Source organism: Grammomys surdaster, unplaced genomic scaffold (genome assembly GCF_004785775.1).
Source record: "Grammomys surdaster isolate TR1022 unplaced genomic scaffold, NIH_TR_1.0 125956, whole genome shotgun sequence".
Classification (NCBI taxonomy): domain Eukaryota; kingdom Metazoa; phylum Chordata; class Mammalia; order Rodentia; family Muridae; genus Grammomys; species Grammomys surdaster.
Window position 1 is genome coordinate 1,119,354 of NW_021620775.1, and position 12,164 is coordinate 1,131,517.

Here is a 12,164-nt window from a genome sequence, read left to right on the forward strand (position 1 = left end):
ATGCTATTTCAAAAAGTTAAGTAAAATAAAATAGAAATCTAATATTTACTGAGCTTGGTGTTAGTTGCTACTCTGAATATTCCTATTTTCTCTCTTTCTCTTTTTTTTGGGGGGTGGGGGAGTCTTCTCATGTCATTGGAGCTGGTCTTGAACTGGTGGACTCCAGTGTGATCTCACCTAAGCCTCCCTAGTAGCTACCTTCACCATCACCCCTGGCTTTATTTTATCCTATCTCATTTTCACAAAGATTCATGAGATAGGCATGACTCTTAGTCCTACTTCATAGGCCAAGAAGCAACAGCCTACTTTGCACGGTTACACTTAATAGGTGACAGAGCCAGAATTGGTACATCATCTGAGTAAAGCTTGGGTAAACCCAATCCCCTCACCATATGCTGCTCTTTGTTAAGGTTCCCGGACCAATCTAAGGTGGATAGAACAGCCCACAAAACATTGGCGAGGATAAAATGTGAGGCTCTGGGGAGCATTTCCTTATGGGTCTTACAGGTCACTTAATGTGCATGCTTTGGATTTGAGCTCCATTTTTTTCATTCACAAACCTTTTGACTTTTCAGTGCCCCTGTTTGTCTATTCCCTGCAAACATATTATTTTTATTCCAGAAACAAGTCCCTACTGAGCCTGGCATTTCCAAGGGATGATTCTGAGGAGAATCAGACAGGATTCCAACCTTGGAGAAATATGCAATGGTGTGTGTGTGTGTGTGTGTGTGTGTGTGTGTGTGTATCCACGAAGGAAGCGAATCCAACAAGAGGTGCTCTAAAGGAGGTACCAAGGCTCTGAGGCGATGGTCTTACTGCTGCTGGAGAGGCAGGCTGGCAGCAGCCGCAGGATGCAGCTCCTCGGTGCTGAGGAGAACACTGACTGAAAGACCTAGTTCACAGGGGCTCTCCATCACTGTTGTCATCAGTCACTGAGTGTCATCCAGAGACCCAGACACCTCCATTGTTTCTGCATTGTTTCTCTCCAGGCCTGTCCTGCAGCCACCCAACCCCAAGATGGTGACCATGCTGTTGCTCCTGGCCACTCTGGCTGGTCTCTTCACTACAGCCAAAGGACAAAGCTTCCATCTTGGGAAATGCCCGTCTCCTCCGGTGCAAGAGAATTTTGATGTGAATAAGGTGTGGTAACTCAAACTTCCCATTTGTTTTGAGCATGCTGAGAGGGTCATTTTGTTCTCCTTTAATCTCCAAAGCAAATCTCTTCCCACTTGGGGAAGTGCAGGGTCTCTGCAGACATCAGGGACAGCCCAGTCACAGTTGCAGAGATGGAAATCCAGTTCCCCATTACTCAGTAGCTTGTCTGACATTGGGTAGTTTATTTTAAGTGTATTTAAATACAGTATAATTTGGGGGGAAGTTTTCCTGGTGTAACACAATTCCCTGTGCACACGGAGGCATACTGACACTGAAACTCTCTCAAAGCACATGCCACTTCTTCCATGAAGGTGGGTATTATAGCTAGGCTACATTTGTTATCTATCATAAGGGCCTGGGGGAGGCTCTGGTGTGGTCTTGGTCATACAGATAGCATAGAGATCATCTAGACAATTAATTACCTCTGGTCCTGGTTGTGGGAACTTCCGGGAAGCGAGGTATAACTTGGCTCTACAGATAGCACACATAGGATTACCTGGGCAACTAGCCACCTCCATTCCCAGCCTTCTGGGTGGAAAACTGGTTATACATCTTTTCCCTTGAAAAGACAACCCTGGGTGTTTAAAATTCCCTGGCTACCCTAGTGCTATCTGTGAGTTCAAAGACCTTTGCTCCCAACAGGGAAAGCATTTATCTTATTTTAGATTTTCCCTGAAGCAGTCTCTGAGGCTAGAAAGGGGATAAGAGAAATCTTGGGTACCTCAGCTTGTCCCATAGATGGATGCCTACAGGCCATGAGAGCGCCCATGGCCCTGGCAGGGGAGAGCACAGGGTGGTAAGTACGAGCTGTCAGTGTATGGAAATGCTCTTCCATAGCTGTGGGGAGGTAAGTGTGAAGCAGGATGTGGGTAGGGGCATTAATTATGGCTGATTCACCACTATTGTCCCACAGAGACAGAAGCTGGGTGTCCCTCAGGTGACACAGCTAGAACATGCACATAGGGTTCAAAACCAGGCTTCCTATCAATACTGAAAACTCAAGGCAAGTCCTAGGAAAAGCCAGAAGTCTCCCAGGGGTGCTTTCTTGTTAACCTACAATATAACTAGCTTCCCATAAATGCTTCTTCTTTCTGGAATCAGACAAAGGTGGCAGCAGAAAGGGACAGCTCTTAGATGTCAGAACTTGGCAGCTCTACAGCTAGGGATGGCCTGGACTCTAATCCTAAGGCCCCTTCTCCTCAAAAGGTTGTAATTGCTTTTATGAAGCAGCACAGTTGGTTTGGAAAACACTGAAATTATCAGTCACTGGAACTTTAGAGCACATGTTGAGGATGTTAGAGTGGGTTAGGCAAAGCAGGGAAGGAGAGAGCTTAGAGACTCAGAGAGGGATGGAAAAGAGCGTAGCCAGTGCCCGAGGTGAGGAGGGAGAAGCCACACACTAAGCCTGCACTGACATTCTTTATTAATGTTTTAAGGACTCCCTTTAGTTGAGTAATCATGGAAAACCACAAACAAACAGAAATCTACCAACTAAACAAACAAACAAACAAAAATCAACCAACTAAGCAAACAAACAAACAAACTTCATGATATTGGGAATTTGATTTAGATTTTAGTTTTGGAATAAAAATTCCAAAATATCTTGGAAATTACAACTGGTATCTTCACTTAAAGAAGTCCTTTGAGAACTGAAGGAGAATGTCTTTAAAAGATTATTTTCTTTAATGTGCATCTGTGTGGGTGTGCACCTGTGCATAGGTGCGGGGAGGGGGCCGTGAGGGGGAAGTGTTGGGTTTCCCAGAGCTGCAGTTACAGGTAGCCGTGAGCTGTCCAATGTGTATCCCAGGACTCCAACTCCAGTCCTCTTCAAGAGCAGCAAGCGCTCTTAACTGCAGAGCCATCTTTCCAGCCCTAAAACAGAATTTAAAAAAAAAAATGTTAAGATTAGTTTATATATCATATTACTGGCTTATTCAAAAAGATTTTTTTATTTCAAGAATTTTAATGTATTCACTGTTACACAACCATCATTAAATCAGTTTTAGAACATTTTCATTATTTCAAGAAGCAGGCACAAGCCCACTAACAGTCTCTCCACCTGCATTGCTCAGACTTTTCATCACTGTGACAAATGCCTGCAAGAGACAACTTGAAAGAGGGAAGACCTTTTCCGGCTCCTGGTTTTGGTAGCTTCAGTCTAGGGTTCATATGGTCCACAGGCTGATGGCGAGGCAGAACATCTTAGGATGTGGCACAGGAGGCGGCTTAGCTTAAGATACCCAGTGAGTGGAGAGGGAGAAAAGAGATCCTGTCCAAGTTACATCTCTCCCAGGCGTGTTTTCACTGGCCTGCTTTCCCTAACTAGACCCTCCTGCTTTTACCACCTCCCAACACATCAATTGTGAATCCATCCAGGGATTAATCTATTGATTAGGGCAGAGCCCTTAGAATCCAATCACTTCCTTAAAGTCCCATGTGTGAATTCTGGTCCTATCAGGACCAAGCGTGGGGAGCTTTACATCCAAATCAGAACACACCCACACCTATGGGGAGGTCAGGACTGTGAGTAGGGGCATTAACTCTATCTGATTCTCTACTGTGGTTCAATACTGCTGTCCCACAGAGACAGAAGCTGGGTGTCCCTCAGGTGACACAGCTAGAACATACACATAGGGTTCAAAACCAGGCATCCTATCAATACAGAGAACTCAAGACAGGACCAAGGAAGAGCCTGTAGTCCCCAGGGGTGCTTTCTTGTTACCTACAATATAATTAGCTCCCATAAATTCTTCCTGGAATCAGGCAAAGGTGGCAGCAGAAAGGGACAGCTCTTAGGTGTCAGAACTTGGCAGCTCTACAGCTAGTGATGGCCTGTACTCTAATCCAGTATTTTACTTTCTGTCAATATGAATTTGTCTATGGAATGCACAATGCTAGCCTCCTGTGACCGAAGGCAATGTTTTCAAGTGTTCGTCTTCATGCATGTCAGAAGTGGGAATCAGGTACCACTACAGATGGTTGTGAGTCACCATGTGGTTGCTGGGAATTGAACTTAGGATCTCTGGCAGAGCAGCCAGTGCTCTTAACGCTGAACCACTCCTACAGGCATGTTTAATTTGACAGGCTGTTTTAGAAGAGTCGCATCACTTTGAAGTCTCACAAACAGCCCCTGACTCCAGCGTCTCTGTGTCTTCTCTAGCAGCTGTGGTCATGTTTTCTGTTATTATAGGCTTCATAGTGGTGTTAAACGACATCGCCTTCATTTCCTAATGGCTAATGGTGTTGAGTGTCTTTTCTCTTACTTATGAGCCATGTGTAACTCTTCCATTCAAATCTTCGCCTTTAAGAAAATGGGTTATTTATCTTTTAATTGTTGATACCCACATATTCTTCCTCTATGCTAGATACAAATCTCTTCTCAGATATCTTAAAAGATTTTCTCTCATTTGGTGGAATTTTCTTCTTTATTGATATACCCTTTGAAACATGAAGGTTCTTTTTTAATACTGATCAAGTCTAATTTGTTCATGTTTTCTGATGCTTCTTGTTCTTCTGGTGTCAGGCAAACAAACTTAAGTAGCTGATGAGTAAGTGTCTCATTAGTGCAGTAGGTAGTGCTCAGTCTCATACCTAGAGATCCAGAGCCTAATCCAAGACAATACTGATTTATACCTATGTGTTCTTCTCAGAGTTTTCTAGGGTAAGCTCTTGTGCTTAAGCCTTTGATTCATTTTAAGCTAAAAATTGTGTCCTAAAAGGATCCAACTCCACTTAAATGTGACTTTCCAGTTGTCCCAGCACCATTTGTTTAAAAGACCAATTGTCTGATGATAGTTTTGAGATCCATAGTGAAAATTAATTGACCATGTATGTGACATTTTATTTTCAAAATCTCAATTCTATTTAAATGTCTATGCATAACTTCGGCTATGATTGCTACACATTTATCCCAAGTTTTTATCTTAGTTAGGGTTTCCATTGCTGTAAAGAGACGCTATGATCAAGGCATCTCTTTTTTTTTTTTTTTTTTTTTTTTAAAGGTGAGAGCCACCACCTCCTGGCCGCAATGGCTACTCTTTTTTTTTTTTAAAGATTTATTTATTTATTATATATGAATACACTGTAGCTGCCTTCAGACACACCAGAAGAGGGCATCAGATCTCATTACGGATGGTTGTGAGCCACCATGTGGTTGCTGGGATTTGAACTCAGGACCTCTGGAAGTGCAGTCAGTGCTCTTAACCACTGAGCCATCTCTCCAGCCCCCAAGGCATCTCTTATAAAGGACAACATTGAATTGGAGCTGGCTTATAGGTTCTGAGGTTCAGTCCATTATCATCATGGTGGGAAGCATGGCAGCATCAAGGCAGGCATGGTACTGTAGGATCTGAGAATTTAATATCTTATTCCAAAGGCACCCAGAAGACTACTGTCTTCCAGGCAGCAGGAGGAGGAGTCTCAAGCCCATCACCATAGTGACATACTTCCTCCAGTAAGGTCACACCTACTCCAAGGCCACACCTCCTAATAGTGCCACTCCCTGGGTCAAGTGTATTCAAATCACCACAATTTTGAATTAAAATGTAGGAGTCCTCCAGCTTTATTCTTCTAGCCAATCTGTGTCCCTTGTGTTTTCCTATGAATTTTATGATCAGTTTGTCCATTTCTGCAGAGAATATAAAGAAAAAATTGAAGAACATCATCGCCTTGACTCTTCTTGTCCATAAGCAGAAACTATCTATTTACTTTCTGCCTACCTTCTTGTATTACCAATATTTTGTAGTTTTCTTTTTTTTTTTTTTTTTTTTTGGATTTTCGAGACAGGGTTTCTCTGTATAGCCCTGGCTGTCCTGGAACTCACTCTGTAGACCAGGCTGGCCTCGAACTCAGAAATCCGCCTGCCTCTGCCTCCCAAGTGCTGGGATTAAAGGCGTGCGCCACCACCGCCCGGCTTTTGTAGTTTTCAAAATATAAATTCCTACATGTCTTTAGTCAAATTGATTACTAGATATTTTTATTCCTTTTATGTTATAATTTATTGAATTTTCTTAATTTCATTGGCAGATTTTTCCCTCACATGTATAGAAATGTTTTTGCATATTGATCTTGCATCTTTTAAATTTGCATAACATTGCTTCAGTCATGTGTGTGTGTGAGAGTGTGTGTGTGTGTGTGTGTATGTGTGTGTATGTAAGATACCTTAGGAAGGCTGAAGTTATAGTTCAATTGGTAGAATGCTTGCATACAGTGCACAAAACCAAGTTTGATTCCCATTACCAAATGAACTAAGCCTGGCCGGACACATCACTACCATTAGATAAGGGGACGTGAAGGCAAGAGAATCAGCTCAAAGCCACTCAAAAACAGTTCCTTAGGACTTTCTGTATGGAGGAATATAATATCATCCGCAAATAAGAGTGACTTTGCCTCTTTCCAGCTTTCTTCTTTAGACATTGAGTTGTCCTTATTAGAAACTTCACTGATGAAGATTGACAGGGCAACATAGGATCGTGAGGAAACAGAGCAGGCCAACCTCTCGCCTCTGAGTTTCCTCATTTCTGGAAAGTCATACTTGCTCCTAACTGTGGATCACTGAGGTCCCTGACTCATTAGGAACTCTTTTAAACATATTATAAGGTGAAATATTTCTGTGCATGCCTATGAAACCTTTTGGCCTCTTTCTTTGGTACTTTCAATGAAGGTCGTATTTGATTTTGTTGTTGTTGTTTGTTGTTAGTTTTTTTGGTTTTGTTTTCTTCTGAGGCAGGCTGTCTCTGTAGCCCAGGTTGACCTTAACTCTCTATGTATCCCATGCTGACCTTGAATCCCTGATTTTTCTGCTTTCCGAACATCCCAGGTTCTGGGATTAGAGGTTTTTGCTAAATTTCAGTGTTTTTAAGCGACTGTGGGCGCTTACTGAAAGGATAAGGAAAGGGTAGTCAAAGATGTGGGTGTGTGCTTGAGCAGTCATGTGACAGAAATGGTACTGTCACTTGGTTTTCAGGATGCTTCCGAGGGTTTGGAGGTAAATGCATGCTTTACTTGCTCTGTTGGGTGATAGATTTTCAAATCTGTAAAACAACTATAATTACTGTTTTGACTAGGCAGATACACTCAAATAGCTTATAATGCTGACAGTGCACATAACTCAGTGATAGCATAGCTCAGTGATAGCATCTCTGCCCGGTGTGAGTCTTTATTCCATCCCTAGCACCACAGAGAGTGGGGATGGGGAGGACAAACTCCAACGGTCCAGCATTCAGTGACGTTTCCTTTAGTCCCCTCAGTTTCCCATCCCAGGTGCAGCCAATAAAAACAACATATTGTATATCATTTTTTAGACAATGTATACATATATAAACAAATATGTGTAAGACTGTGGTAGCCAAAATAAAAGCTTCCAGATGTCCATGGCCTGTTTTCTCACCTGAGAACATACTACCTTCCAAAGAATAAAGGGAGTCTATGGGCTGATTCTTTATTCTATTCCAAAGAATAAAGGGACCTTAGATGGCTGGATTAACCTGGTTTTCCAGGCAGACCCAATTTAACCACATTAAAAAAAAAATTGCTAGAAGCAGAAAATCTTTCCTAGCTGTGGTCAGAGAGAGGGGTTTGATGAAGACACGAGAATCAGAGAGGTGCCGTGGAGGTGCTGTCAAGGGTCTGCTCAGCCTTGGATGACCTTGAACACACAGAGCTTAATCCAGAAAGCAGGTGGCATAAGTCACACAGGGAAACAGAGACACCCACTCTCCCTCAGAGCCTCTGCAAGGAGAGGAAGCCTGAATTTCAGTTTTAGCCTGGTGACGTTAGGGTCAGAGTCTGACTTATAAAGCCATAAATTAATAAATCTATGCTAGTTAAAGCGTAGAGCCCATCAAAGCAGCAGTAGAAACCCCACACAATCAGCTTTTCCTTGTTGTTACGCCAAAGGCAGCTTAAGCAAATACCTCGCTTCAAACCTGGCTCTTTGCTCTTTATTCTTTTTTTTTAATTAATTTATTTATTTTTTATTATTAGTTACTTTACATTCCAATCGCAGCCCCTCTCCCTCCTCTCTGCCCAGTCCCACCTTCTTTCTCCTATTCCCCCTCCCCCTCTCCTTAGAGACGGGAAGCACCCACCACCACCAACAACCAACCCTGGCACATATGAGTCAGGACTAAGCACATGCTCTCCCACTGAGGCTAGACAAGGCAGCTCATCTATGAGGAAAGGGATCGAAAGGCAGGCAGCAGAGTCCAGCACAGAGACAGCCCTCCTGCCCCGACGCTAGTAATGGTCTTTATCCTATAGATAACCTTCAAGAAAATCGCGCATAACTTTTTAAAAAGGAGCTGTAAAAATGTCATCAGAGTGATACACAAGCGTTTATTTCTCCAGCCCTTCTCTAGACTGTTTCCTGTCTTTTATTGTTATAGACGGACCTGCAACAAATAACTTTATACTTGCACACATCATTACAACAGGAGGACATTCCCTGAAGACAAATTGCTGGGTGAAAAGAACGTGTATTTTTAGTTTTGCTCAATATTACCAAACTGCCCTCTGCAGAGGTTATAGATTGGTACAGTAACCAACTCCAAACACAAGTGTCCCACAGTCAGCAAGTCTGAGTTACACAAAATTCAAGACGTCCTGTAGAATTATCAGCTGTTGGAGGTAAAAGGTATTTTTCCATCAACCAGCCAATCTTTTCCTTTCACACAGGCTGGAATTTCACACGAGTTCTGACTAAAGAGAACTCTGAGAACATATCCAGATAAAGAGCCCTTTAGGAATAGAACGTGGCATGCAATCATTGCCCGCACATCCGAATCATTTACTCTCATTTGAAACAGTATCTTGCCCAGTTGGCTGGGAACGATGCAGTCCATTTGGCCTGGTTTCCCCTGGAAAGGGCTCTGCTTCTAAGGCAACAATGCGGACGAGTCAGCAGGTCCCCAGAGACCCGTTGGGTTTTGCCTCTGCTTGTTGTTGTCTGTGCAGTATCTTGGAAGATGGTACGAAATTGAGAAGATCCCAGCGAGCTTTGAGAAAGGAAACTGCATTCAAGCCAACTACTCGCTGATGGAGAACGGAAACATCAAAGTGCTAAACAAGGAGTTGAGGTGAGTGACTGCGCATGCCTGCCTGGGATGACCTGGTTCTGTATTCCCGGCAGGCAGGGCCCCGGAGAGGGTATGCGTTACTCAACCTAGGCAGTATGATTTGGATGCATGTGTTCCCTTCTTTAACCACTGTTGAGCACCTACTGAATACCAGACACAGAGAGGCAATAGCGAGTCGAGAGTACCAGTCAGCGCACCTGTTCTCATTCCAAGATGGAGACTCTCGTAGCGAAGGACATTAGGCTATCTTGTCTGGCCTCAGACTGAGAGAGAAACCCTTTCTGTCCATCTACTCACAGAGGCCATCAGGTTTTGTCGAATACTTCTGTGAACTGGGGACTGGCTCACCTTGTCCCATGGCAATTTGTCCAACCTCCAGCCAGCTTTCCTGTCAGGGGCCACCTCCCTGCCCTTCTGTTTGTTTTCTCTCTTTTCTCTTTATGAGACAGGATCTTGTGTAGCCCAGGCTGGCTTCCTGGAATTTCTGATCCTCTTCAGTGCTGGGATTACAAATGTGCAGCACCAAGCCTTGTTTGTTCTGTCCTGGTGGCTGAGCCCAGGGCCTTTTGCATGCTAAGCAGGTCTCTGCCAATGGAGACACCAGCTCCAGCCCAGGCACCTTCTTTTTGTTTTCGCTAAGCAAGCATCAGGTACCCAAACAGACACATGTACTCCCTAGCTTATGTCAACAGGATTTCTTTTAGAAGTTTTCATTTCTGTCACTAAGTACCCTGAACACTGATAGTAGATCCACATTCTTACACCCTGGAGATCAGACATGAAGAGACTCAGGATGAGGCCCTACTTGCCTAGCCTCTACCAACAAAGGTTGCAGCACCAACAAATGCATCTAAAGTATTTCCTACATGCAAGGCACTCACCACCCCTGTACTCCTGCCTCTCTGAAAATATATTTACTTAGTCCCCACGACGTAGTAAAGTAGATACTATTATAAACCTCATGGGTGAGAAAATGTTGGTATAGAGAAAGAAGTTAAGCAGGTTGTTCAAGGGCCGTATAACTGATACAGGATGAAGTCTAGACTGAAGCCCAGGGGAGGGGAAGTGAAGAGAGCAGAGACAGTGAGACAGTGCTGGGGATGAAGAGATCTAAGGACAGTATTCAATCCCAAGAAAACAACTGCACTCAGCGCTCAGTTTACTAGGTTCACAGAGGCGCTGGGGTGCCATCACGCCATCCACCAGCTTCCCTGTGGACCAGAGTACAAAGCTGACTCCCAGCATGCATCTGCTTCTTTTGGAGCCCCAGGGAAGGGCTGATGGAAGGAATTGAAGTGCCTTTGCCAGGAATCACCCAGGAATTTTACAGGCCTTGTATTTATTAGTCAGCTAAATCTCCTCACAATGGAATTTAGAGAAAAGATTAATTTGGCCTAAGTTCAGGAAGTTCCTGTCTGGAATCAAGGGAACTTATTCCTTGAGTCTCTGGTGAAGGTGGGAAGCAGAAGAAACAATGCATCCCAGGAGGGAAGAAAGAGAAACAGGAAGAGAACAGGCTCCCACAATCCTCTTTGAAGGCTCATTCCCAGTGACCTACAGACCTCTCCCCAGTCTCATCTCCTGTGGACCATAACAGCACCACCCTGGAGACCAAATCTTTACCATGTCCTTTGGGGAACATTTACCCAGATGATAGCAGGCAGGAGAGTTGTAATGACTTCTTTTCTTTATTTTTATTTTATTTTATTTTATTTTGATTTTTCTAGACAGAATTTCTTCATGTAGCCCTGGCTGTGCTGAGACTCCCTTTGTAGACCAGGCTATCCTTGAACTGAGATCCACCTGCCTCTTCTGCTTTCTGAGTTTTGAGACTAAAGGCATGTGCCACCAATGCCTAACAGTAATGACCTGTTTTCAATGAAATATTATGTCCCATTAGATCCCAAACCCATGATGTCCACATCAAGGGAGCTGAAACTAGGGAATTCTCTCAGTCTGTGCTCAAGAATTTAGGACCCAAGCCATCTGGCCTAGAGCTGGAAGAGAGAAGAAATCAGACTTTGGTGCTTGGCCGCCTGATTTCAATCAGATATCAGAATGAGCTGTTAGGTTAGCTAGGATGTTCTGTAGCCAGTAGCAATAGAACCAACATCCCTGAGGCTGTCTGTGCATCAGGTGAGGTAAAAGCTCTTACAACAGTGTTTGGTAAGTTTGGAAGCATCTAATTAAACATGACCTTTTTATGGCTGAACTTCTGTTACCTGAAAACACAGTGGAAGCTGGTGAGATGGCTCAGTGGGTAGGCGGGCCTGCCACCACAAGTTAGATTCCCACAAGTTAGCCTCCAACCTACACAAAATAGGAGTACACACACACACACACACACACACACACACACACACTAAATGTAATAAAATAATATTCAAAAGAAAGTGCCCATGCATTTCACTATGACACATTGTGCATTTATGGTCAGTGTTTTGATAACTATTCTGGAACAAGACACAAATGATGGTGTTGAGGAGAAAAGCCTAGCTTGTTGCTAAGTTACCATTTGCAGATGGAAACAGACCATGTTCCAGGGAGACAGCAGGGCATGGTGCCTGGCCCTACATGGGGACAAACAGACAATGCAATCAGGAATATGAGAGTGCCTTCCCTACAACCCCCCCCCTCTTACCTGCTGCTAAGGAACTAGATTGTAGAGCATCCCTCACTGCCAAGCATACAGCACTAGCCTACTGACTGCCTCACACAGACTTAGGTCTCATGGTTGCCCTGCTTGAGGACTGATAGACAGACAGCTCCTTTGCCACCTCCGGAAGAGTAGCATTCTGATGTCTAGGTACCTCCCTTCTCTGTCCTCTTCTCTGAGGCTTTCCCTGTCCTGTGTTCATGAGTGAATGGAGAAAGAAAGAAAGAAAGAAAGAAAGAAAGAAAGAAAGAAAGAAAGAAAGAAAGAAAGAAAGAAAG

At 43.7% G+C, this 12,164-nt stretch overlaps 1 protein-coding gene across 1 annotated transcript in view; it reads left to right on the plus strand.

The window, feature by feature from the left end:
- The first annotated feature begins 1,017 nt into the window (after nucleotides 1-1,017).
- Apod (apolipoprotein D) overlaps nucleotides 1,018-12,164 on the plus strand; it is a 15,672-nt gene continuing 4,525 nt past the window's right edge. Inside the window, exons 1-2 of the mRNA XM_028753750.1 lie at nucleotides 1,018-1,140; nucleotides 9,109-9,230. Of these exons, the coding sequence (XP_028609583.1) occupies nucleotides 1,018-1,140; nucleotides 9,109-9,230 (245 nt within the window). The remainder of the gene's footprint in view (nucleotides 1,141-9,108; nucleotides 9,231-12,164) is intronic.